Source organism: Gymnogyps californianus, chromosome Z (genome assembly GCF_018139145.2).
Source record: "Gymnogyps californianus isolate 813 chromosome Z, ASM1813914v2, whole genome shotgun sequence".
NCBI lineage: Eukaryota > Metazoa > Chordata > Aves > Accipitriformes > Cathartidae > Gymnogyps > Gymnogyps californianus.
The window spans coordinates 33,248,212-33,275,032 of NC_059500.1; the positions used below are offsets into that span (position 1 = coordinate 33,248,212).

A 26,821-nucleotide genomic window follows, 5' to 3' on the forward strand; every position below is an offset into this window, starting at 1 on the left:
ACTTTTTTGGCAAAAAAAAAAAAAAAAGCTTTGCTTCAGGCACACTAACTGCAAAACAAATACTGGGGGGTGGGGAGGGAATAATAATATATATTTTTATAATGAAATGAAAACTCAATGATTTAAAACCCAGCACTAAATTAAATCCTGGAAGTAGACAGAATCAAAGTCAGCACTAAACACCTGCAGAGGACTTGGTTTGTACAACAATAAAATCTCCCAAACTTTATTTGTCTCTTGTACTGCCTGTGAATACAGATCCTTTCACTCTAGTGCCAGCTGCAGTGTAAAACTACCTTGGGCTATAATCCTACTTTGTTGACAATTTTATGTTGCAGCAGGTGCTATAGAGATTCCCCCCCCCGCCAGCTGCTATCACTCTTTTTAGCCAGCTTTGCTGTTTTTCCAAATGGCTGGAAAAGAGTAAATTGTAATAACAGGCAGAGGAGGAAAAAGGAACAAGGACAAACAAATAATGGTTTCTGTCCACAAAGGCACCATGTGGGAAAAAACAGGAGCTCCACGCTACGGCTAAATTATCTTTAGTTATATGCACTCCTGTGACTGGAATACTTTTTTTGTTCTTTGAGGGGGATGTCACTTAACAGTGGAAATTTGCAAAAGTTGTTTTGCTAAGCTAAGTGAACTGAGAATGAACATCCAGGAACTGAGAAGGGGCACCCAGCTCCCATAGGGGCGATCTCATATCCGGTGGAAAACTACCGGATCTCTGGAATCTCGTCATGGCTTGTTCTAGAAGGAACCTTACTAAAAGACTTCAAGGAAATCTGAGTAGGGGAAAATCTTAGTGTTTTCCTGCTGACAAGCCCTCTCTACAGGAACTTCTGTGAGGGCAGTTGGGTTTACAATCGAGACTTTGAACTGTTCACCGTGTTCCTCTTTCCAGTTTCTATTTTCTAACATCCAACTGACAATGCCCAGTGGTCCTAATGTAAACTGATCTCCAGAAGATGCAGTCCACTTAATCGCTTGTGAAGGGATAGTGCTCATTTAAAAGCAATAAACCAGACCTTCAGCAGGCTCAGTTCCACACGGATGAATGTGGCTTTTTCATCCATTGCACTCATAGCACTGAAGGATTCACGCTTTCCTGAAGAATTCACATTCAACTTGTAATTAAGGACATGACATCTCACTCGCAATAAACCTTCAGGAGCCAGACTAACATCAGATAAGGAATATTCAAATGCTAACACCAAAACCTGGGTTGAGCTGAATCTGAATAATTTCATTTTGAATATTGAAATGAGAGTATTCACCCGAGGCAACTTAAAACCGGGCGCTCAGGTACTCGCAAGATCAGGAGTCAAGCATCGTTTTCAAGCTACAGCGTGCAGCCTACAGACGAGGGAAGAGTAAACTTGGGATAGGAAATGTCTGGCGCAGCAGGATCACTTCTTTTCTCACAGGCAGAAGCTGCATGGCCAAGTGAGAGCATCTCCCCCAGGCCGAGCAGCCGCCCGCGGCGGGGAGGTCGGCGGGGCGAGGGGGTGCAGGCCGGCGGCCTCGGGGAACCCGTCTCGTACTGGAGGGGCGGTGGAGGGACGCCCGAGGGGACAGTGCGACGGGTGTCGTCACCCCCCCGCCCTGCGGGGACCCACTGGGCGCGGAGGGGGGGGCTCAGGGCGCCCGCCCCGAGCCGGGGTCCGGCTCCCTTTGTCCGGAGCTGGAGGCGCCAACAAAGGAGGGGGCCGCTGCGCCTGACCGCCTCAGCCGCGCGGGAGGGCGGGCGGGGCGGGGCGGGGTGGGGCGGAGCGCGGCCTCCCTCCCTCGCGCGCCGGCTGACTGTTGCGGGCAGTGGCGGGTTTTGAATTTAGTCTCCAGCCGGCGGCGGAGCGCGGCGCCCGGCCCACCTCGGGTCGCGATTGGCTGGCGACCGGTCACGTGGGCGGCCGCGGGGGAGGGTCGGGGGCGCGGGCCGGCGGGGCTGGGCGGACGCCGGCCATATTGCATCGCGGCGCGGAGCCCGCCGGTGCAGTGAGGGCGGCGTTGGTGTTGTACGGGAGGCGGCGGCGACCGGCTCGCTGCCCGCCCGCGGCTCGGCCCCCGCCCCGCTGGTGTTGGCGTGATTCTGTTACTGCCGCGGCGCCCCGGTCTCCCTCCTTCGCGCTTCGCTTCCCCCGTGGGTCGTACTCGTGCCTCCCGCCGCTCCGCCATGGCGGCCACCACGCCGGCCGTCACGCCGCTGGCGCCACGGAGCCGGGGCTCCGCCGCCGCCATGGCGCTGAGCCCCACGCGCATCTCCCGGCTGCAGGAGAAGGAGGAGCTGCGGCAGCTGAACGACCGCCTGGCCGTCTACATCGACATGGTGCGGAGCTTGGAGACGGAGAACAGCGCCCTGCAGCGGCGGGTCACCGAGCGGGAGGAGGTGCGCGGCCGCGAAGTCACCGGCCTGAAGGCGGTCTATGAGGCCGAGCTGGCCGACGCCCGCAAGACGCTGGACGACACGGCGCGGGAGCGGGCCAAGCTGCAGATCGAGCTGGGCAAGATCCGCGCCGAGCACGAGGAGCTGCTGGGCAGGTGAGCGGGGACACGGCGGGGCGGGGGGCGGGGGGTGCACGGGTGGGCCGGGGCCGGCGGCCGGGCTGAGCGGTGCCCGCCGTGGCGGCCGTTCCGCCCGCCGGGAGGGCGGGGAGAGCCCGGTGGCGGCCGCCTCGGCTTTGAATGAATGAGCGAGAGGCAGCGCTGCCCCGCTCCGCTCCGCCCTGGCGGGAAGCGGCGGCCCGGCCCCCGCGGCGGGCCCGGCCCCTGCAGCGCCGCCCTGCGCCGCCGCGCCTGCCCGCCCCTCAGCCGCGCCCGGCGGGAAGGCGGTGGCTGGCGGCCGGCAGGCGGAGAGCCGCCGCCGTGTGCCCATCGCGCCGGAGAGCGAGCCCTCCGGCTGAAGGGGTGTTGGCGGCACCCTCGAAACTTCGCCCTAGTTCACCCTCACATAACTGAGATTGGAGGGCTCCGGGGTTTGAGTCGGGATGCCCCTTCACCACCACCACCCCCCGTACAGACAGATGTCTGTCCGTAAGGCTTAAGCTGCTTCAGGATGAAAAACGCAGAGTGATGACAGTTTGTATAGTGGCTGTTGCCGGTCTAGGCTTTCTAAGAGTCCTCTCTGAAAGATGTTAACTTCATAATACGAAAATACACGAGTAGATAGTAAGTAGGGTTTACTTCAAACAAAAAATAGCTACAATTTCTGTTCATTTCGCTGGATATTCAGATGTTACAAAAGGTAGGTTTGTGACCAGATATCCTCAAGGTTGCAAGCTTTATGGCACAACACCAAGATCTCCCCTCTTGCAATGAACTGATTTGTGTCACTAGATTTTGCTGCTTACAGATTTGACTTGATTCAGTTGTTTGTTTATTTGCTTCCTTGTTTGTGTTTACCTTAAATTTGATTTCTGTGACTGCTGTAGTTTTCCATTAGTAAAAGAGAATCTTCTGTTTGGCCTTTTTTTTTTTTCCACTAGTTAGGCTCACTTACCATTCTAACTTTAGTCTTGGGATCACAAAGTTTGTCAATGGACTGACATTGGGGAAAAAAAAGACCAGAGTTGTTAATCTTGCTCTACCATTGTATAACCTGTTAATTTTGATCTTCAGTTAAATACACTCTCAGCCCTGATTTTTCATAATGAAAAAGATATTTCATGTGTGAACCAGCATATTGATGTTTTCATGTGTCTGCAGACAGCTCCAATATCTTTGGATGCTTAACTTATTTAAAAACCAAAAACAAACCATGAGCTTCTAATTAGTGAGTCTAGTTGTTCCTGTGGTTACTTCTTGGTGCCACATGAAGGTCTTACATCAAAGAGATTATTGACAGTGACAGGGAAAGCAAGGTGTAGCTGCAGATAGGCACCAAAATGACTTGACTTGAAAGTCTAACCAGGAATTTCCATCTCTTAGTGACTTTATGGAGTGACTTTATGAAGTGACTCTTCTGTCAGCTTCTCAAAAGAGTGTATGTGGAGGATTGGGCTCAAGATGCAATCTGTAGTAGATTCCCTTTCCGTGGCTGTAATTGGGGCACTTAATAATGTGAACATGGAGGTTCTTCATATTCTCATTTACAGTTTTGAGTGATGTGGTACTTAGCAAAAACGTGATGATTTGGGGGGGGGACAGGGCAGGGAATTGCTCTTGTGCTGCAGCTATGACCTCTTAAGAAGAGTGAGGTCTTACTGCTTGATAGTCTGTCAATACCTGTCTCAAACAGATCATCTTTGTACACCACAGAATACAGATTATAGTTCAGGACAAGAACTCCTGAATAGTTTAGTAAAACAAACACTTAATGCTATTTAAGGCTACTAGATTCTACATAAACTTGTATGTGGCTATTTGTTGTTTGGTGGCAGACCTTACTATGGCATGCAGTTTCTTAAGTTGTCTTTGAGTATTTTTAAGATGGATATCTTGGGGATATCTAAGCTTACCTGTAATTCTATTTACAAAGTCTTAAAAAAAGAGCAAAGCTTTTTTTTTTCACCTGATTTGGAGCACAGGTGATGGCTTCTTTCTTAAAGCTGTTAAGTCATATTAAAACCTGACAGAAAACCTCTTAAAGTACTTTGCACAAGTGTGCGCAGGAGTACTGGTAGTTGTAAAGATCTCAGTTTGCAAGGTATGATGAGAATGTGTGTTGTCTTAGCAGAATTTTCCTTGCCCTTTCAGAAAGCTGAAGCGCAGTGTGGTGTATGCACTGGCTTTAGTTTAAATAGGGGTAGAGTAACTGTAGCAGTTCATATCTGGCTTACAGAGCCACCTGAAAAAAACGGCAAGCTTTCTGGTAAGTTTGGTGCTATCGGTAGATTCTTGCAAAGTAAACTTTATCTTGCCCTTCTTTGCAAAATACTCATCCTGGTCGTCGGAGTGAGGTTCATCTCATCTACCCTTGGTTGTGAAAGGTTGGTGGTGGATGCACAGCTGAGCCAATCTAGCAGTGTGCTGCTGCGGAAGCGAACAGTGCCATACATTCCCGTCACCGTCCTACCTATGGTTCTGACTGTTGTCTTGGTTGTTCAACTAGCTAACTTGGATCATTAAAATAGCAGAAAGATGTTCATTTCTTCTGCTGGTCTACTTTTCTGTCAACAGAGAAGTATTAGGACTTGCATATAGGAGGTGACAGAGTAAGAGAGAGGAGTGGGCTGAGTTGGGACTGTGTTGTTTGGTAAGCTGCAAACTGTTTGCTTGGCTTAGGTATACTGGTAGCCATGTAGTAAGAGTCAGATTAGTGATGGCTAGGTATATGGTTCCCTTTAGAGTCAATGGAGACAAATAGTAGGAGAAATTGCTCTCAATATGTCCTGGGTCTGTGGAGGGAGCATAGATGATTTACTACTTAGTTGGCTGAAGTTGAGCAAAATGATTCACAGTCTAGCTGGCTTTCCTGTGCTATTTGAATATTTTTGCAGGTGTTATTCTTGTTTCCCCAGACACACGTGTCACTCTGCTTTCTCTAGTTACTACAACATTCTTCTGAAGTGCTTTATCCATTTATTTTATTCCAGTCACCTGTTTGCAGGATTCTCTGTTTTTTCTGACTTCAGTCTCATGTATATGGTGTGATTTCCTGAATTTAAGTGCCGGAAGCTTGTTCTGTTCATGTTTTTAATGTCTCAAGAAAAACTGCATTTGTTTCTATAGTTGGTACTGCTATATATAATGGACTTGTTGCATACTCTACTTCTAGAGTGCCTGCCATGCAGTGGGTACTGCTGTAGCTAAATAAATATGAAGGCTTCTCATGATATTTCAAATCTTAAAGAACTAGGGAAAAAAAGTGAGGTGAAAAAAAAACAGCCTCCCTATTTCTGTTCTGAGGAAGGGATGGGGAAATGATATGTGTGATTGTGAAAGTAAAAGGAGGCTTGTGGCAGGAAGAAGGGACATAAGCAAAAATAAATCTCTGTTGTGGTTTAACGCCAGCCAGCAACTAAGCACCACTCAGCTGCTCACTCACTCCTCCCCCCTCCCAGTGGGATGGGGAGGAGAATCAGGAAAAAAGGTAAAACTCATGGGTTGAGATAAGAACAGTTTAATAACTAAAATAAATATAACAATAATAATACAAATATAATAACAATAGTAATGAGAAGGAATATAACAAAAAGAGAGGTTAGACCCAAGAAAAGACAAGCGATGCACAATGCAGTTGCTCACCGCCCACTGACCGATGCCCGAGCAGCGATCTGCCCCTCCCAGCCAACTCCGCCCTGTTAATATACTGGGCATGATGTTCCATGGTATGGAATATCCCTTTGGCTAGTTCGGGTTAGCTGTCCTGGCTATGCTCCCTCCTAGCTTCTTGCACACCTGCTTGCTGGCAGAGCATGGGAAACTGAAAAGTCCTTAAGATAAGCACTACTTAGCAACAACTACAACATCAGTGTGTTACCAACTTTATTCTCACACTAAATCCAAAACACACTGTACCAGCTACTAAGAAGAAAATTAACTCTATCCCAGCCGAAACCAGGACAATCTCTTATCTCAAGACTGTATTGTGGAACAAAATCCATGTTCTTCTGAGTTTAGGCATATAGAACTCTTGGATAGCTCTGAGGAGGTGGAGAAGAGGGAGATTCATTTCTTCCGTAATTTAGGAAAGAATTTGGAGAACTTACTAATTTAACAGTATTTCCAGTTCATTTTCTCTTTCCTGATTAGGCAAGGCTTTGCTGTATGCTTTCCCATTGTGACAGCTGTTTTAGAGACATCCCTCTAATTCCTTCCTTTAAATAGTATGTTCAGTTGTGATTGCCACGTTTCTGCATTCAAGGGCTGTAGAAGACATGAGCAGTAGTTCAACAACCTAAGCTCATACTGCTAATTTAAACTGGTCTCGAACTTCAGGATCCTTGCTCTTGCTTCCATAACCATGCATTTTCTGTGTTGTGTGACTGCACAGTGAACTGAATTGAGACACTGATCTGGCTGGAAAACCAGCTGCGACCCTGTTAACCATGCTGTTGTACAGGCACTGTTGGCCTGAGAGAGTGGTGCGGAAGAATGGCCAGGATTCACAAGAGTACAGTGTGCCTTCATCACTGTTTAAAGCAGGATAGCCGTGGCTGGTAACTAGGCTACTATGGAGACAGTCCTTACAAATAGGGGTGTCACATTATCATTAGATCCAAACTGACGGTGGTGAGGTGAGGAATTACGGCTTCAATGAAGATCTGTCTGTGAGTGGAGGACTAGAGGCATTCTGCGCATGTAAGCTTTAATGTTACATAGAAAAAATGTCTGTGCAAATGGATTTCCGGCTACTGGACTGGCTTATGAATAGTGACAGTGAAACCAGGTAGTTGCCTGCAAATAGCTGGATCCTCAGCTAAAGTCTCAAAGTGTGTGATGATGCAATTAGCACCAAACTCAGAGCTGTTAATTTTAGGTAGAGTGCCCTTCCTGCAACAGAGCAGTGTGGCCTTGGCTGGGACTTCAGGTTGTTGCAGATTTCATGTTCCTTGAGAAAAGAGCTAAATAGACAATGCAGGGAAAGTAGTGAAAGACATGATCCTTAGGCATTTCATAATGTCATCATTTAAGTGGCAGATAACAAGAGTAGAGCTCTGAATTGCTCCGTCACTCCAGCATCCTACAGACTGGATTAAGTTTCTGCTTTTGGGTGGAAGTATATCATGCTTTCATCATTTTGCAATAGCTGCAAACTAGGGAGAACTGTACAGCCAAGATGGTGGAGGAAAAATACTGATGTGTAACTTGAGCAATTAATATAACAGCGGTTTACATTGTGAAGTTTGACACAGCTGTGTTACTTAGTAATGTTGAACAAGGGCAGTTCGGTAAGTCAGTGTTACTGTTACTATTGTGTTAGTCTACTTATGGGTCAAGTTTCAGGATAGATTTTTGTTATGGGGACTTATTTAAGGGTACAGCATGTCAAAATCCCTAGCTGGACTTGTCTGTATTCTGATTTGTCATGTGAGGTGATTGCGCTGTTTAGGAAGCATGAGCTGGTGTTAATGCTAGTTCATGTAGGAAACTCCTTGTTTATATTTGTCTTTGGCAGGCTGAGATTTCACTGTGGCAGTTTTCCAATGCTGAAGTACATCTGCTCTCCTGTAAGAGGAGACAATGTGATAAAAGTAACTTTGAAGGAAATTATGTGTTTTTTTGAAGATATTGGTAAAGGATATAATGGTCATTGACTATCATTAAGGTTTTTTTTATAGAGTGCAAGCGTTTGTAGTAAATGTAATTGTGGCAAGGAACTAGTTTCATGCATTTTTAATATTTAAGAGATTACTTCTCTGGCTCTCTTGCTTTGTATCTTCAATTGGTCTTCCTTCTCCTCTGTATTCTGAAATTAATTTCTGCAGTGTGATTAGGCAGTAAAATAAACATCAGTAATAGCTTGGTATCAGCCTATGGCTTGAATTACTGTGCAAGTGTGTGGCGCTTTGCAGCTGGTACCCTGAGCAACTACTCAGAAGAACTATGTTGTGCTAATGCAAGCAAAGTTGTAACAGCTGTTCCAGGGCTTCCTGTGGTGCATATGTAGTATGCTGTAATGAGCTAGGGGAACTGTTTTGAGGCAGCTGACTTGAAACTTTTCAAAGCATATTTTCATTAATGTAGGTGATCTCAGGAAGTGAGGTGAAGATTGGTGGCTGGGCAACTGCTGACCTTTAGTCTGAAATCTATCACTGTTCTGATGTGTACTGTAGAGAGAGCACCCAGAGAAGTAAGGAGGGGAGTGATTAACTTGTTGCACAATAATTTAAGCAATTGGAATGTAAGAATATAACGTAAGTTCTCTAAGGGTGTCTTCCATGCAGTGTAGGATGTAACAATGCAAGGAACGATTTGCTGTAGGGTTAAAGGTGGTCTCAAATACGTGGACATGTAATGATACCATGGTAATGGGCAGTGACTTGATATGTATGCACTGCATGTGTAAAGGTTCTGCCTAGATTGCTGATTAGAGTAGTGGGATTCACAGGGCTGACTGAGCTCTTCAAGAAGGGTCACTGTTGAGCAGTAAGTGGCTAGAGATGATGTATGGTTACCGTTGATTTCAAACACTCAGCAACTATCTCCAGTTAAATAAGATAGGTGACATGAGACAGGTTGAAACCAAGTTACATATATTCATTTACAGGAAAGGTAAGCTTGTCCCATTACTCTTATTGTCATGTTGATCTATATACAAAAACTTGAATGTTTTAGACAGATGTTTCTTATGTTACTGTAAATCACTTCCTTGCAAAATATAGCCTTACTCTTTTGTCTAGTGTAGGGGAAAGAATTTGGAAAACTGACTGCTAGCTAAAAAAACCCATAAAGCATTAATGACTATAGTTTGTTTTTTGATCTTTGTATTTCTCTATAACTGGAGTGGAAAACAATGTGCAGTAGCATTTAATTTTATATGGATGTAAATATAGGCTGCATTATCACGAATTACAACACTTGTGTAGCTATGTCATGAACTGGCTGAAAACCAATGTTTTTCAAGGAGAGTTTGGTTAACATTGGTAATGCTTAGCTTTGTGATCTGACTCTGTAAGTACTGGCAGAAATGAGTGCGTGGGTGTGGGAGGTGAGAAAAATCTCCTGTAGGGTGGTGGCATCCTGCACATTTCAAAGGAACTTTAAATTACACTTCGGATCTAGCTACTGACTGAAAGGAGCAGTCGTCTTGCTTACCTTGCATTAGGTGTGTCGTTTGCCTGGCTCCAGAAGGCCAATTCAACTTATTAAACTGGTAGAAAATTATTTTTATCTTTTTTCCTGTGGCTTTTCTAACTTAGCAAGAAATTAAGGAGATTACAGGAAATTCTAGGTTATTTCGTGAACCTCAGGGTTGAGGGAAGAAGGGCGATTGTGCAAGAGCGTGAAAAGGGAGCCTGCCTCTTGGTGTGCTATTCAGTGACTTGGCCATTTTAGTGAACTGCAAACCAAGTAATCTCACCAAAGCAGTGATTGCCCCTTGGTATCTGTATTTGAGAGATTAGAATTAGCTTTAAATGAGCTAGTGCAGGTAACCAGACACAACTTGACCACAGTACCTTATAGTTGTGTGTGAGTTGATTTACTCTGTTTTACAGGTAACTAAGTTTTGGGAATGGTGAGCAAATTAATGTGCTTAGAAATCTGTGCCTCAGCTAGACTGCATCTGGTATGAGGTATTAGCTTGTTTAATGGTGAGCTGGGCAGATGTAGTGCAGCTATCAGGGTTATTTGTACTCCTGAGTGACACTGTGGAATGCTTACGGCTGTCAGGTTGCTTGAGTGGTTGGAGTGTATTGGGGAAAACAGATTGCATTATTTTGTTGTGGTGTGTGCTGAGCGGTTTCTGAAGTGTATGTGCCTGCAACTCCATTAGTGAGAGCTGTGCTGGTAATGGTAGGTAGGAGTGAGAGTGAGTTCTTTACACTCCGTAGTGTCTATGTGAGTTAAATGTTGTGGGTTAAATTTCTGAAGTGCAAGTTTTCCCTGAAGTACAGCGAACATGAATGGGAACTGGCTCTTTTTTGGGCAGATTCTAGTTCTACGCTATTTTAAAATAAATTACAGTTCCATGGGTAAGAAGAGCCACACACTTTGAAGTCAACAGAGAGAAAAACAAGCTGCTGCTTTGAAGAAGATGCAAGCCAGCATTTATTTCTTTGCTTTTATTTTTCTTTCCAAGTACTTGAAGGAGTACAGTTCTGGCTAATTTCTGAATACTACAACAGGAAGGTGTTTGAGTTTTTTATTTGTTGTTTTGAGATGTAGCTTTGACTTTCTGTGGAGGAAGAAGCTAGCTATTATTGAGAGGCTGAAGTTCTTCCTGGTAAAAATTACTAGGCGTAAGGGTGAAGTGTATGTTGTATGCATTGGTGTTTGTTTTTATAATTCACAGAGGCTTTTCTGATCTTGTTTCACTTCTTTCACATATTCCTTTAGGGCTGGGATGACACTGCTAAGTTGCTGCGATTTCATGTGGCTTTCGGCGTTTGAAGTGTTGAGCTCCAGCTTCTGGGTTTTTTCTGAGAATGTGTTCGGATGAGCTGTCTCATAGTTAGACAACTCATAATGATAACAACTAATAGTGCTTAATTTTAATTCTTTTTTTTCCCCCTTCTGTGACTTCAGTTGCATTAAATTATAGGATGGCTTCACAGCCAATCTTGTTGCAAACAAGCAAGGAAGGTGCTTTGGGCTGATGTAACTGGTAATACCTAATTTAGAGGTACAGGTAGTGTACTGCCGCCCCAATTGCAAGAGCTCTCTTCTCAGCTGCCTACCAGTTTGTAATTGGTAGAGGTATTTGCATTAAAAAATTAAAAAAACAAAGGAACTTCAAGGTATGTGGTGAGTCTTCCTGTTTTGGAGTCCTGGATAATTCGGGGCAGAGTGGGGGGTGGCACACTATGGCCCTGTGTATGTGCGACTTTCTAGTTTCAGGATCCAACTTCATAGGCTTGGTTTCAGCATGAAGTCTTGTGGGAGAGCCTGTGTGAAATAGTTTCTCCATGTTTTGAAAAAAGCTTTCTTCAGCAGTGATCAAACAACAAAGGCCTGATGGGGGCCCTCATACTTACCAACAGGTGATGGAGAGATTTTTATTACAGATGTACCATAGCAAGATACTTTTTCTTCCCTCTTTTTCCTCCTCTGCTGTACAGCTTCCTTGCGTGCTGAAGTTCCTACAGGCCTGGGTGGGAGGGGAGGGACAGAACAGAGGTCTCCAGTGAATAACACGGAGAGCTGGAAGTAGGAGCCCACGTGGCCAAACCCTAAATTCTGTGCTTTTGTCTGAGCTGTGGACCCAACTGCTCTGAACTGTTGGGTCTAAGAAGTGGTATGTAAAGTGCCATGGAGGGACTGAATAGCGCTGAGCAGCAGAAATGAAAAAAACAGTTGAATATAGAAGAGTCTGTGTGTGTGTTGCAGACTCTTGCAGTCTACCACTTCGGTGTGTGTGGTGTTACGCAGCAGGAGTGGGATTAGCTAGTGCTAAGTCTGTTACGTAAAGCCCGCCATCTTGTGGCTGTAGTGCTCAAGCATCCAAACGCTATATTTTATTTCTACAGATGGTTTTTTGCGAGCCTTTGTGCACACACCTCTCTTGAGCACGATATTAATTGCGTATGCTTGCATGTAATCTCGGAAAAGCATCTTTTAAATTTGAGTCTCTCCTTTTAAAAATTGTGTGTTAATTTTACATTAGTCTCATTTTGCTGAGAAGCATTGCTGTTGTTTCTTATAAGCAGTACAGTGATTAGAAAAGTAGTAAATGTATTAATGCTTTAAAACTTTTGAATCTTGTTGTTAAGAATCTTGATCCAATTTTCAGTCTCCTCAGTTTAGTGTTGTGAATTCTGATTTTTTTCACTTCTGCAAAGAGAGTTGTGAAAACTGAAGAAGAATGTGCTAGCTGTTGTCTTATTGAGTCTGAATCTGTCCATTCCTGTAAAATGTTCATAGTTTGGTTATAAAGATCTAGAACTTCTATATCCTACTGCCCTTACTAGAGAAATGTGGGTATCCCAGAGAGGAAAAGAATCAACTTCAAGGTAGAAGAACTTGTGTTACACATTTAAATACAGCTGCTTGTGCCATCTAAAGGTCAACAGTCATTTTGATTCCTGAGTATGTTTTTCCTTTCCCCTATTTTTGATAGCCTGTTGTAGCATTATTTGTGAATAATTAATTTAGGCTGAAGAGTGTGGGTTTGTGTTTGTGGCATTACTTTACTTTTCTCATTTGACTTCTTTGTTTGCGTGTGCCGTTTTAGGGAATAAACCCTTAGAAACTGACTGCTTGTGTAGACACAAAACCTATTTTGAGTGGTAATTTAAAAAGCTTGTGTGTTTGCTTTCATAAAGAAAGATACCTGTACCTCTGCACCAGTGCAGTTTTAGTGATGGCACAGACTTCTGTATAGACAGGATTTGGGTATCTTTCCTCAGATCTATGGAACTTTGCAATTATGTATGATTAGAAGGGTGCTGCAAAGCAGTTCACTATGCTACAGCTTCTGCTTATGGAGGGCTGGCTTATAGATGGTGAACATCAATTTTCATTGAAAAGTTGGTCTGCTAATTGGAAATGGGCTATTTGCAGCCCAGACAGTGGATCTGCACAAGTTCCTGCATGGATAAAAGGCAATGAACATAATTTACTTGTTTCCACCCTATGGAAAGAGCCTTCTGATGGGAGAACTTATTTCTTCCTATTAAGATTCTGGTGAAGGTAGGACATTTTTTACAGTGGCTAGCTAAAGAGAAAACAAGAGATGCCTTTAATAAACTCACAGTTTCCCCTTTCCATGTATGCCTCTCAGGCTTGTTTGACACTCTGTGTTTCCCCTATATTTAGGTTTCTACAGCCCAAGCAAAATATTAAGCTATTGTTATATCAGATGAGAAAGCAGAACTAAAGAGTTGATTTAAATTAGGGTAAATTAAGCCAAGACAAAATGGTTTTTTGGCTGTGTCTCAAGTTGAGGATTCAGATTGCACCTTGTTTTATTAGTCAGCAGTCTACTTTGGGGACATTTATAGACTTTCTTACCACTTCCTCTGATTTATTCCAGCTATGCAAAAAAGGAATCTGATCTTAATGGAGCCCAAGTCAAACTTCGAGAGTTTGAAGCAGCCCTCAATTCTAAAGAAGCTGCACTGGCCACAGCACTTGGTGATAAGAAAAGTCTGGAGGGAGAAGTTGAGGATTTAAAAGATCAGATTGTACAGGTGAGAAGACATATTTAACCATCAAGCTTCTGTCAGCAAATGAGGTGTTTTTATATATAATACATCCATAGTAAGAGCTGTCATTCTGGTAAAATGCAATTTTATAGCCAAAACATGGATGCAAACCTGTCATCTAGTCACAACTAGAACAAACTGTGGTTCATTGTCAACATTGGAAGCAGTATTCAGTAGGTGTCTATGTCCAGTACTGTTCAATTTATTAATAACATGAGTGGCGGAATAGAGTGCCTTTAAAATTGCAGACTCTGAAATTGCAAGGGATGGTACATACATTGAAGAAAGCAGGTCAAGAGTCAAAATAAACTTGACAAATTGTAGAACTGTTTTGGGGGAGAGTCTGACTTCACAAATACAGATAATGAATAACTGACAAGTAAAAGTTTGTGATTCTCTCTGCCCTCCTTTTGATTCTGCTTGTGGTTCTCTATCTTCTGGGCATCTGATAGAACAAAGAGGGAAAAAAAACTAGCTGTACTTCTAGGTACCTGAGGTCATTGTGTTATGTGAGTTCTGCTACATAATCATTGTTGTGTTGATTCTTTTCTTTTTCTTAAAGCTTGAAGTTTCTGTAGCTGCTGCCAGGGAACAGCTTGCAAATGAAACCTTACTGAAGGTGGATCTCGAAAACCGTTGTCAGAGTCTCATTGAGGACTTGGAATTCCGTAAAAATATGTATGAGGAGGTAAATACTTTAATCTCAAGACTTCACATTGTTAAAGGGAAGATGACAACTGGGGGTCATTCTAGAATGCTAAAATAATTTAGGTTGGGAGGGACCTCAGGAAGTCATCTGGTCTGAACTCCCACTCAGAGCAGGGTTTACCTCTGTTCTAGCTGGAGATTTCCAACTTTTTTCCTAGGAAAAATGATGTTAACTCAGAGCTCTTGTTATAAAATAGCTTCATGTATCATGTTGTTTTGTGTTAAATTCTGCCCATGGTATTGCAATGTGCACATCTTTTCATAGTAATGAGAAAGTAGGTTAATTTCTCCCATAATCCCTTTATGAAAAACAAAGTGGAGAGGCACACTCAAACATGCTATGGACTTTTACTGTTTTTTAATTTCAGAACTTTCTAATAGGATGCTTTTGAATAATGGAAGCAGAAGTTGATGAATATTTGTCTTCTGGAGCTTTTTCTTGCTATCCTCTCTTTCAGTTGTAGTACTTGAGGCTTTCCAGGAGGAACCTTACAGCAGTAACAAATGTACCTAACCATACTGTCTTTTGTTCTGTGTGCACATTTCCTTGCTAGTTGTATTTTCAGCCTTGTTCATGTTGTTGGAATCCTTTTTTCCAGAGACTATGGGCAAGCATACAAATAAATGAGGAAGATGCTGGTTAGTGAAAGTGACTGTTTAGTTTCACAGTACTGTCATTTTATGCAAGCACAGAAGATACCTAAAGGGGGGATATATTTCTAAAATCTAATCATATTGAGATGTATTTGTTGAAAATGCAGACAACTCAGAAAGAAATGTGACTTTACATGCTTGTGGTAGCCTAGCTCTTATTTCGGTGACTGGCTATCGCAAAATAAGGTACTATGCAGATCAGACTGGGGAAATGGCCCTGTGTTTCTACTGAAAGTTTCAATGTCAAACTAATCTAATGCTGATCTGCAAGGTGGGCTAAGATCTGCATCACTATCCTCTCAGCAGATAGTCTTCTAAAACTTGTTTTGTCTCATATTTACTGAATGTTATTTTATTTTTCTGTTTTTCTTAGAAAATCAATGAAACAAAAAGGAGACATGAAACTCGCTTAGTTGAGGTTGATTCTGGGCATCAAATTGCATATGAACATAAACTGGCCCAAGCCCTTAATGAAATAAGAGAGCAGCATGATGCACAAGTGAAGCTGTACAGAGAAGAGCTTGAACAAACTTACCAGACCAAAGTGAGAACATCTTTTCATACAGTTGTCTGATGTACTTTATTTTTGTTTTATTTAATGGAAAGTTACCCTAATTACTTGCATTTCAGAGGATATTATTATGGAGCTTGGTTTAAAATTACGATGCTTTTGAATGTGAATTTGCATTTTCATGTCTCATTTTGGGAGCAGGTTTAACCCTTAGGAAGTCCAATAATATAAGAGTAGGAAGCACCATGTGAAGGTGAACTGCGGGGAAAAAATTATTGGTACTGGGATTACTATGAGTTCAAGGAATGTTCATGTGTGTCCTGGTTTCAGCTGGAATAGAGTTATTTTTCTTCCTAGTAACTGGTATAGTGCTGTGTTTTGGATTTAGGGTGATGATAATGTTGATAACACACTGATGTTTTAGTTGTTGCTAAGCAGTGTTTACACTAAGTCAAGGACTTTTCAGCTTCTCACACCACCCCTCCAGCAAGTAGGCTGGGGGGCACAAGAAACTGGGAAGGGACACAGCCAGGACAGCTGACCCAAACTGGCCAAAGGATATTCCATACCATGTAATGTCATGCTCAGTATATAAACTAGGGGGAAAGCTGGCCGGGGGCCGCTGCTCTGGAGCTGGCTGGGCATCAGTTGGCTGTTGGTGAGCAATTGCATTGTGCATCAATTGTTTTGTATATTCTAATTCTATTATTATTATTTTCCCTTCCTTTTCTGTCCTATTAAACTGTCTTTATCTCAACCCATGAATTTAATTTTTTTTTTCCCCGGTTCTCTCCCCCATCCCACTGTGCGAGGGAGTGAGGAGTGGCTGTGTGGTGTTTAGCTGCCTGCTGCGTTAAACCATGACCATGTATTATTACGTATCAACTGCAACATAGTCTTGATGATCAATAAGGTCTCCCATATTTTGTGTAAAACTTGTTTCATAATAGGGCTTGCTGAGAAGACAGCATCCTGAGTCCTCTGACCCTGTACAAAACGTGGAAGTCTTACCACACCCAATGATTTCTGCTTTTCACCCTTCTAGAGAGGAAACATACTCAAGCTGAAATCAGTTATACTTCATAATTTCCTTCCTCTACTATGATTCAGCATTTCTGTCAGGCGATCCTGATGTCTCAACTGAACCTCGTTTCTGTGGCTATACTTGTTGCAGTTAGTATTTTTAAAAACAAGGTGGGATGTTACTGCAGAAAAGTTGATACAAACTGAATTTATTAGCATAGTTTTCAGTCTTAATAGTGTGCAGTTGCTTATCTTCAGGGCTTCAATCTGACTTGGAAAAACTTATTTAAAATAAGATCTAGCCAAAAATATTTTTTTATATTTTTTAGTCTAAAAATCCTTTCATAATTGAGGCTTTCTTGTTCCCTCTCTTCAGAATACTGTTTCCGTATTTTTGGACTCTTTTATTTTAAAGTGTTTTTAGATTCCATTTCACCTGCAACTACAAGTTCAGTAATAAGTCTGTGGTGCTGCTCAAGTGGATGTGGTTAGTGTTCAGCAGAAATGATGTAGCCAGTTTAAAAAAATAAAACAATTTGAGCTTGAAATAGTGGTAGAATGAAGCAGCAGTGACTCATGGCACCGGTGCTGTAATCTGAAGGCACATCACCAATTTGCTTATGTTGGTGGAAAATAAACATGAGTTTGCTTGGTTTTAGAGAATGGGTAATTTCAGTTTAGCTGCTTCTATTTAAGCATACTCAAAACCAGTGCTACAGTAGTTAAATATATAAAGCTAAACACTGGCCAGTGTGAAACTGAACTTAGCAGTCCAATTTCAGTAATGTCTACGAAGGAAACTTTTAAGTTTTTAATCCTAGAACAAATATTCAGAGGATTGTGATTTCAGGTGGGGCAATCTAGCATGTTAATTGAGCCACCATATTTAACCCCTAAAGAAAGAGATGTTTCATTGTGTTAGAGCGGCAGAGAGGAACTTTGCAGCTTAGTGTCATGTGTGGTTTTTAGTGACTCTTTTAATAACAGTTACTTTGAAACTGATGTCTTAATTTGATCTACTGCAGCTTGAGAATGCTAGACTGTCCTCTGAGATGAGCAATTCTGCAGCCAACTCAGTAAGAGAAGAACTGAATGAAAGTCGCATACGAATTGATAATCTGTCTTCCCATCTTGCCAGCCTTCAGAAAGAGGTAACAGGCTGTTTGTGACTCTTCAGTCTTGCTAATTACAGTTGTTGATTTTTATATTAAAGGACTTTCTTTCCCTTAACTTGTAAGTATGTTCAGCATCATGACTAGAATTTGTCTTCTGTTCTAGTGTTCTGTGCTTTTTCAAATTTCTTAATGTCTCCTTTCGACAAAGTTGAATTTTTTATGCAGTATCCTGCTACAGAGTGAGTGTTTGAAAGGTGGTACTGTTAACTGGCTTTTGCGGAAGCTTTTGTGGATAGATGGGACAATTTTAGACAAGAGGTTTGTATTAAAAGTTCTTGACATTCTAAGCAATTTAGTTCTGTAGTAATTGGACAGCCTAGCATAGGATTCCACAAAGCAACATTCAAAGCCAGAGCTGGAATATGCAGTCTCTGTCTGTTTGTCTCTTTTCATCCTAGATCCAGTTTGCATCTAGAACTCTTAAAAAAAAAAAAAAAAGTGATCTTACCAGGATTAGGATGAAATGTGAGACTGAGAAAATACATCAAATAACTGTACTTGAGCATTTGTAGAGTAGGGTCTTGAGCAGAAACTAATTATACTTAGTCAGATCACAGAGCACATAGATCATACACGAAGTATGACACAACCTGTGACAAGCCGTATGTTCAGTACTAGCTTATTTGATGGGAGTAACGTCATGTGCACTGCAGTGGAAAATCTAGAGTGAAAGTGAGAAATGTTAGGAGTTGTTACAAAAGCCCACTTCAGAACCTTGCTAATCAGTTGAAAATGCAAGAAAACTTTTTTTTAAAAATATAAAATATTAGTAGTATTTGGCTTTGACCCTTTCTGCAATACATTTTTAATTGTATTCATCCTGTACAGCAGACTCTTGCAGGACTTTGAAATTCTGTGTATTTCAAGTGAAGAATATAAATGCAGGGGATGTTATTTCATAATTTTCCAAATAACTTGGCAGATACTAGTATGAGTCTTCCCAGTTTTCCTGTTATATAGGCAAGTTAGTCTCTGGAAAAGATCAGGTGATGAGGTTACGCAAGAATTGGATTGAGAGTTTGGCTACTCTGAGGTGTAGTAGCATATCTTCAGATCTCAGAAAAATGGAACAGGTAGTTTTCTTTTGAAGTATGTTGTAAGTTTCATTGGAACTTATGGTGTTATGTTTGTAGTAGATGAGGTGGAGAACAGGAAGTTGAATATGGGTGAGTTCAGAAAGGGGGGAGGATGCTTAACCTAATGTTTTGAATTCCATGTCACCTGAATAGCGGAGTGCATGGAGGTCTGGGTGAGCTTTGCTTTGCACCACTAATGTTTTCAATGCTTTCTAGTCTAGAACATGGCAAGATAGAGTGCAAGAGCTTGAGGATGACTTGGCCAAGGAACGGGAAAACTGTCGCAAAATACTGTCGGAGAAAGAGAAGGAGATGGCAGAGATAAGAAATCAGATGCAGGAGCAGCTGAATGACTACGAACAACTTCTGGATGTTAAACTGGCACTTGATATGGAAATCAGTGCATACCGGAAATTGCTGGAGGGTGAAGAGGAGAGGTATGAAGGAATGTAGCAACAAATGCTGGTATCTGTGTGCTTCCCTTACTTGTCTCATTCTCTGTTAAAAGGCAGTTCTTACTGGGAATGCATTCATTAGGTGCTTTACTACAGTTTCCAAGGCACTATTTGTTTTTGCCCCTCCTGTCTGACACACTTACTTCTAAGTCTCCATGAGACCAAGCTGCTTGAGTATCGGACCAAGAGCTGTCAAGGGAACAAATACCATTCTTCTATTAATATGCAGCACTGAGGACATAATGAATTGTCATTTGTAGGTCTATTTGGTGCCATGGTTAATATTCTTTTTCAGAGTTAATTACAGGGTTATTTAATTGTTAGCCAAATTTCTTTAAGTGTAGAATAATTTTGATCAAGTAATAGCTGTTATGATTGCCCAGCTTATCAGTTAGCTGCATTTTCCACATCTGACCCCAGAGTTCAGCAATACTGAGAATTTTCGCCTGCTAAGTCACAGCTGTTGTTTGAAGTAGTTTGATACTTCACTGTTTTCTGAATGACATCCTACTGGTCTAGGCTGATTCCTCTCAAGTGTGGGGATGAAACAGCAAAAGCTCTTGTGCCATTGGGTTTTTGCATAAATTTCCTACAATGGCTTAAGTCCCCCTAAGAATTTTTCTTTACTTGTTCCATCTACTCAGGAATGCAGTCTTTGACGTGCATAGAGATGCCTTTATGATCTTAATGTAGTAGTCCATCAGTATTCTATGCCTCAAAAGCATTAATCAGCTGTTTGACACCGTTTTATTCAGTTCTTCAAGAAGTACCTAAGGCTTTGCTTTTTCATGTAACATTCTTTGTTTACTACATTCCTGTACCTTTTTGCTGTATAATTCTATGGGAAGAAGAGGAGAGAGGAAAAAAGTTTATAAAAAAAGGTGGAAAAAGTAAAACCAAAGTGATATATGCATATTTCTTCCCTTCTTCAATATAGGTTGAAACTTTCTCCAAGCCCATCTTCCCGAGTGACAGTTTCACGGGCTTCATCAAGCCGTAGTGTGCGTACAACCAGAGGGAAGAGGAAGAGGATTGATGCAGAGGAATCTGAAGCCAGCAGTAGCATTAGCATTTCCCACTCAGCTTCTGCCACTGGAAATGTCTCTATTGAGGAGATAGATGTTGATGGAAAATTCATCCGCTTGAAGAACACCTCTGAACAGGTTTGAAAATGCACACATATCACGACTTTACAGTGGGCTGATTAGAGGTAGAAGGCATCCACAGCACCCTTTCAGCCCTCAGGCTTCATGTTGACCCTGGAGCTAAAGCACACTGTGTAAGAGATGGTCCTAAGAAACTAGTGTGTCACAAAATAAACTTTCATACAGTATTCTGGATTGATGATGGCTTCTTCCTACTGATTTTTAGTGCTTTTCATAGCAGTTGTTTTATTGCTAGGTTGCCCACCCACCAAAGTGTTACATCACTCTTCAGAGTTCTGCCTTGCAAGTGATCTGCCTGTAAAGCTTTACAGATAACATTGTCACTGATAGGAAATAGTGCAAGCAGACCTTAGGCTGCTTTAGAAGCCTTTTAAGAACTTTCTCTGCCTTAAAAAGCCCCAAAAGAAATACGTACTGATGCAAAATAAATGTCTAAATGTAGTCAATTGCCTGTGTCCCTTGTACTTGCATATAGCTTCTCTAAATCATAGTTTTCCTTCTTCCTTGGCTGCATCCACAGTTTTTAGGAGCCCTCAGTTCCCTTCCCAAAGCCACCTTTATGATGGCTACTCGGACTGTTTCATTCTATGAATAGGTTGGAATTCGTATTGGGAAGAACACACGTATCTATTTATCAAAGGTTACTTCATTTGAGTAATAATCAAAACATTTCCGTATGTTGCCCTCAGAATTATTTTAACTATTATAATCAATACATTTCCCCCTGTCCCCCTCTCCCCCCCATTGTTTGTAATTTCTGCTTAAGAAAAAGTCCTGTGCAAGTCCTATGCTATATACAGTCTGCGAGTCATCACAGGAGGGGTTGGAGGCTGGGGTCTATAACTTCTTAAATCCTTTGTCTGGGAGGAGCGAATTGAGCATTGTCTCATTAGGACACCGGAATTACAAGACCAATTTCTTGCAGCGTTGATTTCAGAGAAGGTTTAAGTAACTCTCGCCTTCTCCTGTGCTGTCTGTGCCTCAACTGTGTGTGGAAGTGGTAGCTGCATTCCTTGTTTTCAGTGATACACAGGCTTTGTCTAATGTCATCAGATCCTTTACCTTCACTAAAAGGCAGCTCATCTTGATGTTTTAGATGACAAAGATTGATCTGGTGCGAAGTGTTTCAGTCCCCTCTAATCAATGAAGAGACAGACAGACTCCTCCAGATGGTGATACGCATGTATCTTAATTATCTTCCTGGGGTGTTGGCTGAGAGTGCTGACTTCATTTACTGAATGGAAGAAGCCTTGACAACTGTCTTGGTCTAGACTGCGAAGCATTTAGATGACTAAACTTAGACAAATCAAAGACTACTTCTAGTGAGACAGGACCTGCCATTTTTTCCTTGAGTTTTTCAAGCTTATGGGATTCTGCCCCCCACCTTTGTGTACCACATGGGTTTACCCCCCTTTTATTTAATTTAACTACACATTCATTGTTCCATGGAAGGACCATTAGTTCTGTTACCAGTAGCCATGGATGGTTCATGGTTATAGCACTTTGTCAGGGGTCTAGATTTGAGCAACTGTCTGTAGCGCAGTGTAATAAGCTGTACTTGAGGATCTTTCACAAGTGTTTGACAGTTTATACAGATAAATATAGGTAGAAAATATATAAAATCCTCTTTAAGTATGGTATGTGTTGTTGCAATGACCAACTGAATGTCAGCACCCATTAAGATAAATAAGATTGTTTATTTTAGATGATTTTAACTGTCTGTTTTCAGACTCCAGTGGCAACTGTTTAATGTTTGGAAACCGTCTGTTGGTGGGAGAATTTAAAAAAAATGTACTCTTGTTTTGAAGTAGTCATTCTGTAATGATGACTTGTGTATGTTTTTCTACTAAATTTGCTAGTGCTTTATAGGCAAAAATAATTGAAAGGAAAAAATAATGTAGGTCTTGCAAAGGAGTACGTAGTGGGAGGTATGCATACGTAGAAACACATTTTAAGACGACTGACAGGAATATTTTGTTTTCTAAGAAGTCTGCTTGTCATTCTGTGCTTCAAAAAATATATATTTGTAATGGGATTTTAATATTTGTATTTTTCTGGACCAAGCTATAACAAAACTGGTACGAATTATAAACATTAGTTAATGTAACATCAGAACTGAAAAGCAGAATGTATTAAGCTTTAAGTTGAAATAAGAGGTAAGTCAAATTTAACTAAAATTATTCTAATTGCATGCTGAAGATCAAGTGATAGTAAATGTTTTTACTGAAAATTTTGTATGCCTCACAGCCTTATATGTAAAATACCCTACATGTATAACAGAAAATGACTGCTGATGGAAATTTTTTTTCCTCCTTTTTATTAGGATCAACCTATGGGAGGCTGGGAGATGATCCGAAAAATAGGAGACACTTCTGCTAGTTACAGATATACCTCAAGATATATACTAAAGGCAGGCCAAACTGTTACAGTAAGTTGTCAAGCTTCAGCTTTCAGTTGAAATGGGCTTCAGACCAACTTGTGTGTGTCAATAAGACACTAGGTTTTTAGTTTTGTCCTTTCTATGTATATGTTCAGAAAATAATCACCTATATTTGTAGTGGGCATTAGTTGTATCAATTGCTGGGAAGAAGTTGGACAGAGCCACGTTTTTCAGAAACTTAATTTCTATATGGAGCAATGATTTTGACCATAAACAGGTGCATTTACATATTCAAAAGTCCCTGCATTAAAAAACGTAGGGGTGTTTTATTGTAAGAAACTTTGGAAGTAGGTAGGCATAGACTTGTACTTTCTTAACTGGAGGAGATTCACCAATGTCACTTAAATGGGATATATTAACTCAATAAATAACATGCAAATGTATAAGACGAGCAAATAATGCTCGTGTGTGACTTCTTTAACAGATCTGGGCTGCAAATGCTGGAGTAACTGCTAGCCCTCCCACTGACCTCATCTGGAAGAACCAGAATTCTTGGGGCACTGGTGAAGATGTGAAAGTTGTACTGAAAAATGCTCAGGGAGAGGTAAAGTACCTCAGATGTGTTTGAACTTGTCTTTCTGTGGTGCCATCCCCTATAAAGGTGCAGGTAGAACCATCGTTAGGACTTTACACATGAATGCACATGAGTGTTTAGCAAAGTTTTCTCCTTTTGCATTCCATCCAAGCATACTGTACGCCTGTCTGTCTTAACTGCAATTTAGGAATGCAATCTATTGAAGCATGTGAAATTTTTTCCCTATATTGAGTATAAGTAGTAGAAGAATGATTTGTTCAGACACAGCCCTCATGCCAGGAATTGGCCAGTGCCTTAGAAAATGCTTTGAAAAGAAAAGATTTTAGTAAACTCTTCAGTGGTTTGTCTCTTAGTTTTCCTTAAAACTGTGTGTTTATGGGAGGTGGGGAATGTTACAGTGAAACTCACTTTAAGCAATGAGGCATTAATTCTGGTAAGGTGGGAATTAAAATTTTGGGTAGGACAGTTGCTATGACATCTTGCAATTGAAAGAAAATATTTAAGTATATAAAAACAAATTTTGGAAGAATTTGAGTGTCTTCTAGACTCAATCATTAAGAGATTTAAAACTAAGGTGTTAGCAATGCTGTTTATGCACAGCAGTACATGAAAAGTATATAGACAAAATCAGTACAAGTAGCTTTTACAACAGCTGGAACTCCCATTTCTCAATCTAAGTAGATTAGCACCACATCTTTACAGGAGTCAAGTCTTAAAAATAAAACTCTGTTGCAGGAGGTTGCTCAGAGAAGCACTGTCTTTAAAACAACTGTGTGTGAAGGGGACGAGGACGAACTTGAGGAAGAAGCAGCTGAAACTGTGGAGGAAGAAAACCTTTACCACCAGCAGGTATCTTGTTTTAGGTTAACAAGGTTATTTAGGTTGAAAAAACAGATATATCAAGTCATGAATTTTTGAAAAATATGATACATGTTTGAGTGTGGGTGTTCTCTTATATTTGTTTTGTTTAATCCGTACTTTAATGAAAGCATGAAGCTGTGTTATTAAAGCCAGTATAAAAAATAGTACTTCACGTATTCCCGTGATGGAGAGAAGTAGATTTTTCTTAAGGTTTTAAAGCTTAAAGATTTGGGGATTTTTTTTTTTCTTAAACTCTGTTCCTGATAACGTTTCCCCCAGGCCAATTGTTTGTGGTAAAGTTTGGCTTAAGCAGGTACACCTAAATTTACCTAAAGTTTTGAGAACTTAAATGTCTCATTTTCTCTGATAGAGGAAATGAGAGATTTGAAGACACTGTCAGAGAAAATGTCTCTTGCATGCTGAAGAAATGCAACCCTGAAGGCAGTGGAAAGGTGTGAACTTGCAGTGATGATATAAAATGTTTTGAAATATAAGGGAAAATACTGAAATATAACATACTTGATGGTTCACATTCTGTTTTATCCATTACCTTACTGTTTTGACCAGTTTTTAAAAAAAAAAAAAGGAAATGTAATGAACACATGTTCCTGTCATGCAATGTTCAAGGTTGCTAATTTGCCTAAAACTTTGCTACATTTCAGTTAGTACATATCTTAAAGTCAGTTAGAAATTATAATATAGAACAGTAGTTAAGTGTGCATATGTAAACAGACAAAAAATGGAGAGAGTTGGCTGTGTTGGAAATTGTGGTTTTTTGCAACCATGGTTTTGGCCTATAACGGAATCATAACTTTGTGGCACTTAATATAGGGTCAGGTTTTTCTTGCAGTTGTGCAAAAGTACTGAAGTGCATCCAGCTGCTCTTGTGGTTCCTGGGATTGTGTAGTTCAGCTAAGTGTGTGTCTTAGTAGCTTTATTTAAAAAAATGTTATAGAGAGATTAGATTTCTTTAGATAAAAACTCTCAAGGTTCTTGTATGTGCTCCCTGCAGTATTCACCACCTGTCTAAACTCAATGATGCTTTTTGACTTGAGATTCAAATACGATAATTATTTAAGTTGTGTTTTTCTGGTACCTGTCCTCCATTACCTCTCATAGGAAAGGATATCTAGCATTCTTTTACTTACAGGGGATAGCAGGTTGTACAGCTTTGCATGCTGACTCTTGCTTAGACCATGCCCAGCTAATAATTTCATATATTAAAAATGTACAGTATATTATTTTGAATTGCTAAATCTTTTACTGCTGGATTTTCTTAAAGAATACTTTCTATTCATAACAGGCAGACCCAAGGACATCTAACAGAATGTGTGTGGTCATGTAAACTTCCAGTCAGCCAGGTTCCTCAAATCATGGTAGTCCTTGCCTACAGAACAGAGCCTTCTCAGAAGCACAATGTATTTTTGTATTTTCTGTATGTGAATTTTTAAGCTGCGAGTCTGATGGCCTTAATTTCCTTTGCCACTGAAAAGGAAGTTTTGTAAAAGAAGTATCTGTTTCTCGCAGGATGTGAATTGTTGACTATGAGCAATGTACTGTTTGAAAAATTATGTCCTTGTCCCACAGATTTATATGCCAGTCTTTTTGTATTGAAACCTTGCTGGAATAGAAATATTCCACTATGTTTGGGGATCAATTTTCTTAGATTATGCCACTCTAGAGTGTTTCCAGTTGCTGTTGACCTCTTTTTATTTAGGTGCTGTTGGAGAAGGGGAAGGCATTTTCGATACTATGAACTCTTTTATACTGGAGACTTTTTTTCCTATAGTGCAATCAAGGCTATAAAAAATTTCTTTTCTAGAAAAGAACAGCTTTGTTAAAAAAAAAAAACTTGAAAAAAAAAAACAACAAAACCAAATGAAAAGAAAAAAAATACAAAAAAAGAACGTAGCCCAACTGATCATGTAAGCACTCAGAGGATGAAGGATGCAGTAAAACTCCTTATTGGTACTCTTTTCCTTTTAGTTTTCTTATTCTGGAGGAGGATTCATGTTAAATGTGTTAGTTGTGTTGTTAAGATAGTGTACCAGCTTAAATTTTCTTACATGATTTTTTTAACAAATAGAAGGCTGTTTTAATATGGATTGTCTTGCTTGTTTACAATTTGTAGGAACAAAACCAAGTCTTTTAGGGATCTAGTCTACATTTGTATGGAAAACAATTGTAATTTTGTCAATGTGGAAAGTTTTTCTGTTCTTTCTGCATTAATCTAATGTTTGGAAAAACTCTGAATAAAATATCTCTGTTTAAGATGCTATCAAGTAAAGCTTTTGGAATTTGTTTCTTCCTAGAACTGAGCTAAAAGTTGAATGAGTGTTGAATGCTTGGAACTGATAGGCTTTGAAGCTGGTGAAATGTCTATGTGAATGGAACAGTGACAATTGACTTGTAAAGATTTCTTCTAAATGATAGGTTAACATAACTTCACATTTGGAAAATTATTCAACT

At 40.9% G+C, this 26,821-nt stretch overlaps 1 protein-coding gene across 1 annotated transcript; it reads left to right on the forward strand.

Moving 5' to 3' along the window:
- The first annotated feature begins 2,070 nt into the window (after positions 1–2,070).
- Positions 2,071–26,630, forward strand: LMNB1 (lamin B1). Its single transcript, XM_050912582.1, has 11 exons — positions 2,071–2,541; positions 13,577–13,733; positions 14,311–14,436; positions 15,484–15,654; positions 17,670–17,795; positions 19,112–19,332; positions 20,288–20,513; positions 22,840–22,944; positions 23,381–23,500; positions 24,227–24,340; positions 25,656–26,630. The coding sequence occupies exons 1-11, from the start codon at positions 2,177–2,179 to the stop codon at positions 25,695–25,697; spliced, it is 1,773 nt and encodes a 590-aa protein (XP_050768539.1). The 5' UTR covers positions 2,071–2,176; the 3' UTR covers positions 25,698–26,630.
- The last annotated feature ends 191 nt before the right edge of the window (positions 26,631–26,821 follow it).

Excerpts from the sequence above, each read along its gene's own strand:
- LMNB1 (XM_050912582.1), top strand. The coding sequence starts at position 2,177 with ATGGCGGCCACCACGCCGGCCGTCACGCCGCTGGCGCCACGGAGCCGG. Across the intron at positions 19,333-20,287 it reads CTGGAGGGTGAAGAGGAGAG|GTTGAAACTTTCTCCAAGCC; the intron begins GTATGAAGGAAT and ends TCTTCAATATAG. Across the intron at positions 24,341-25,655 it reads AAAACCTTTACCACCAGCAG|GCAGACCCAAGGACATCTAA; the intron begins GTATCTTGTTTT and ends TATTCATAACAG.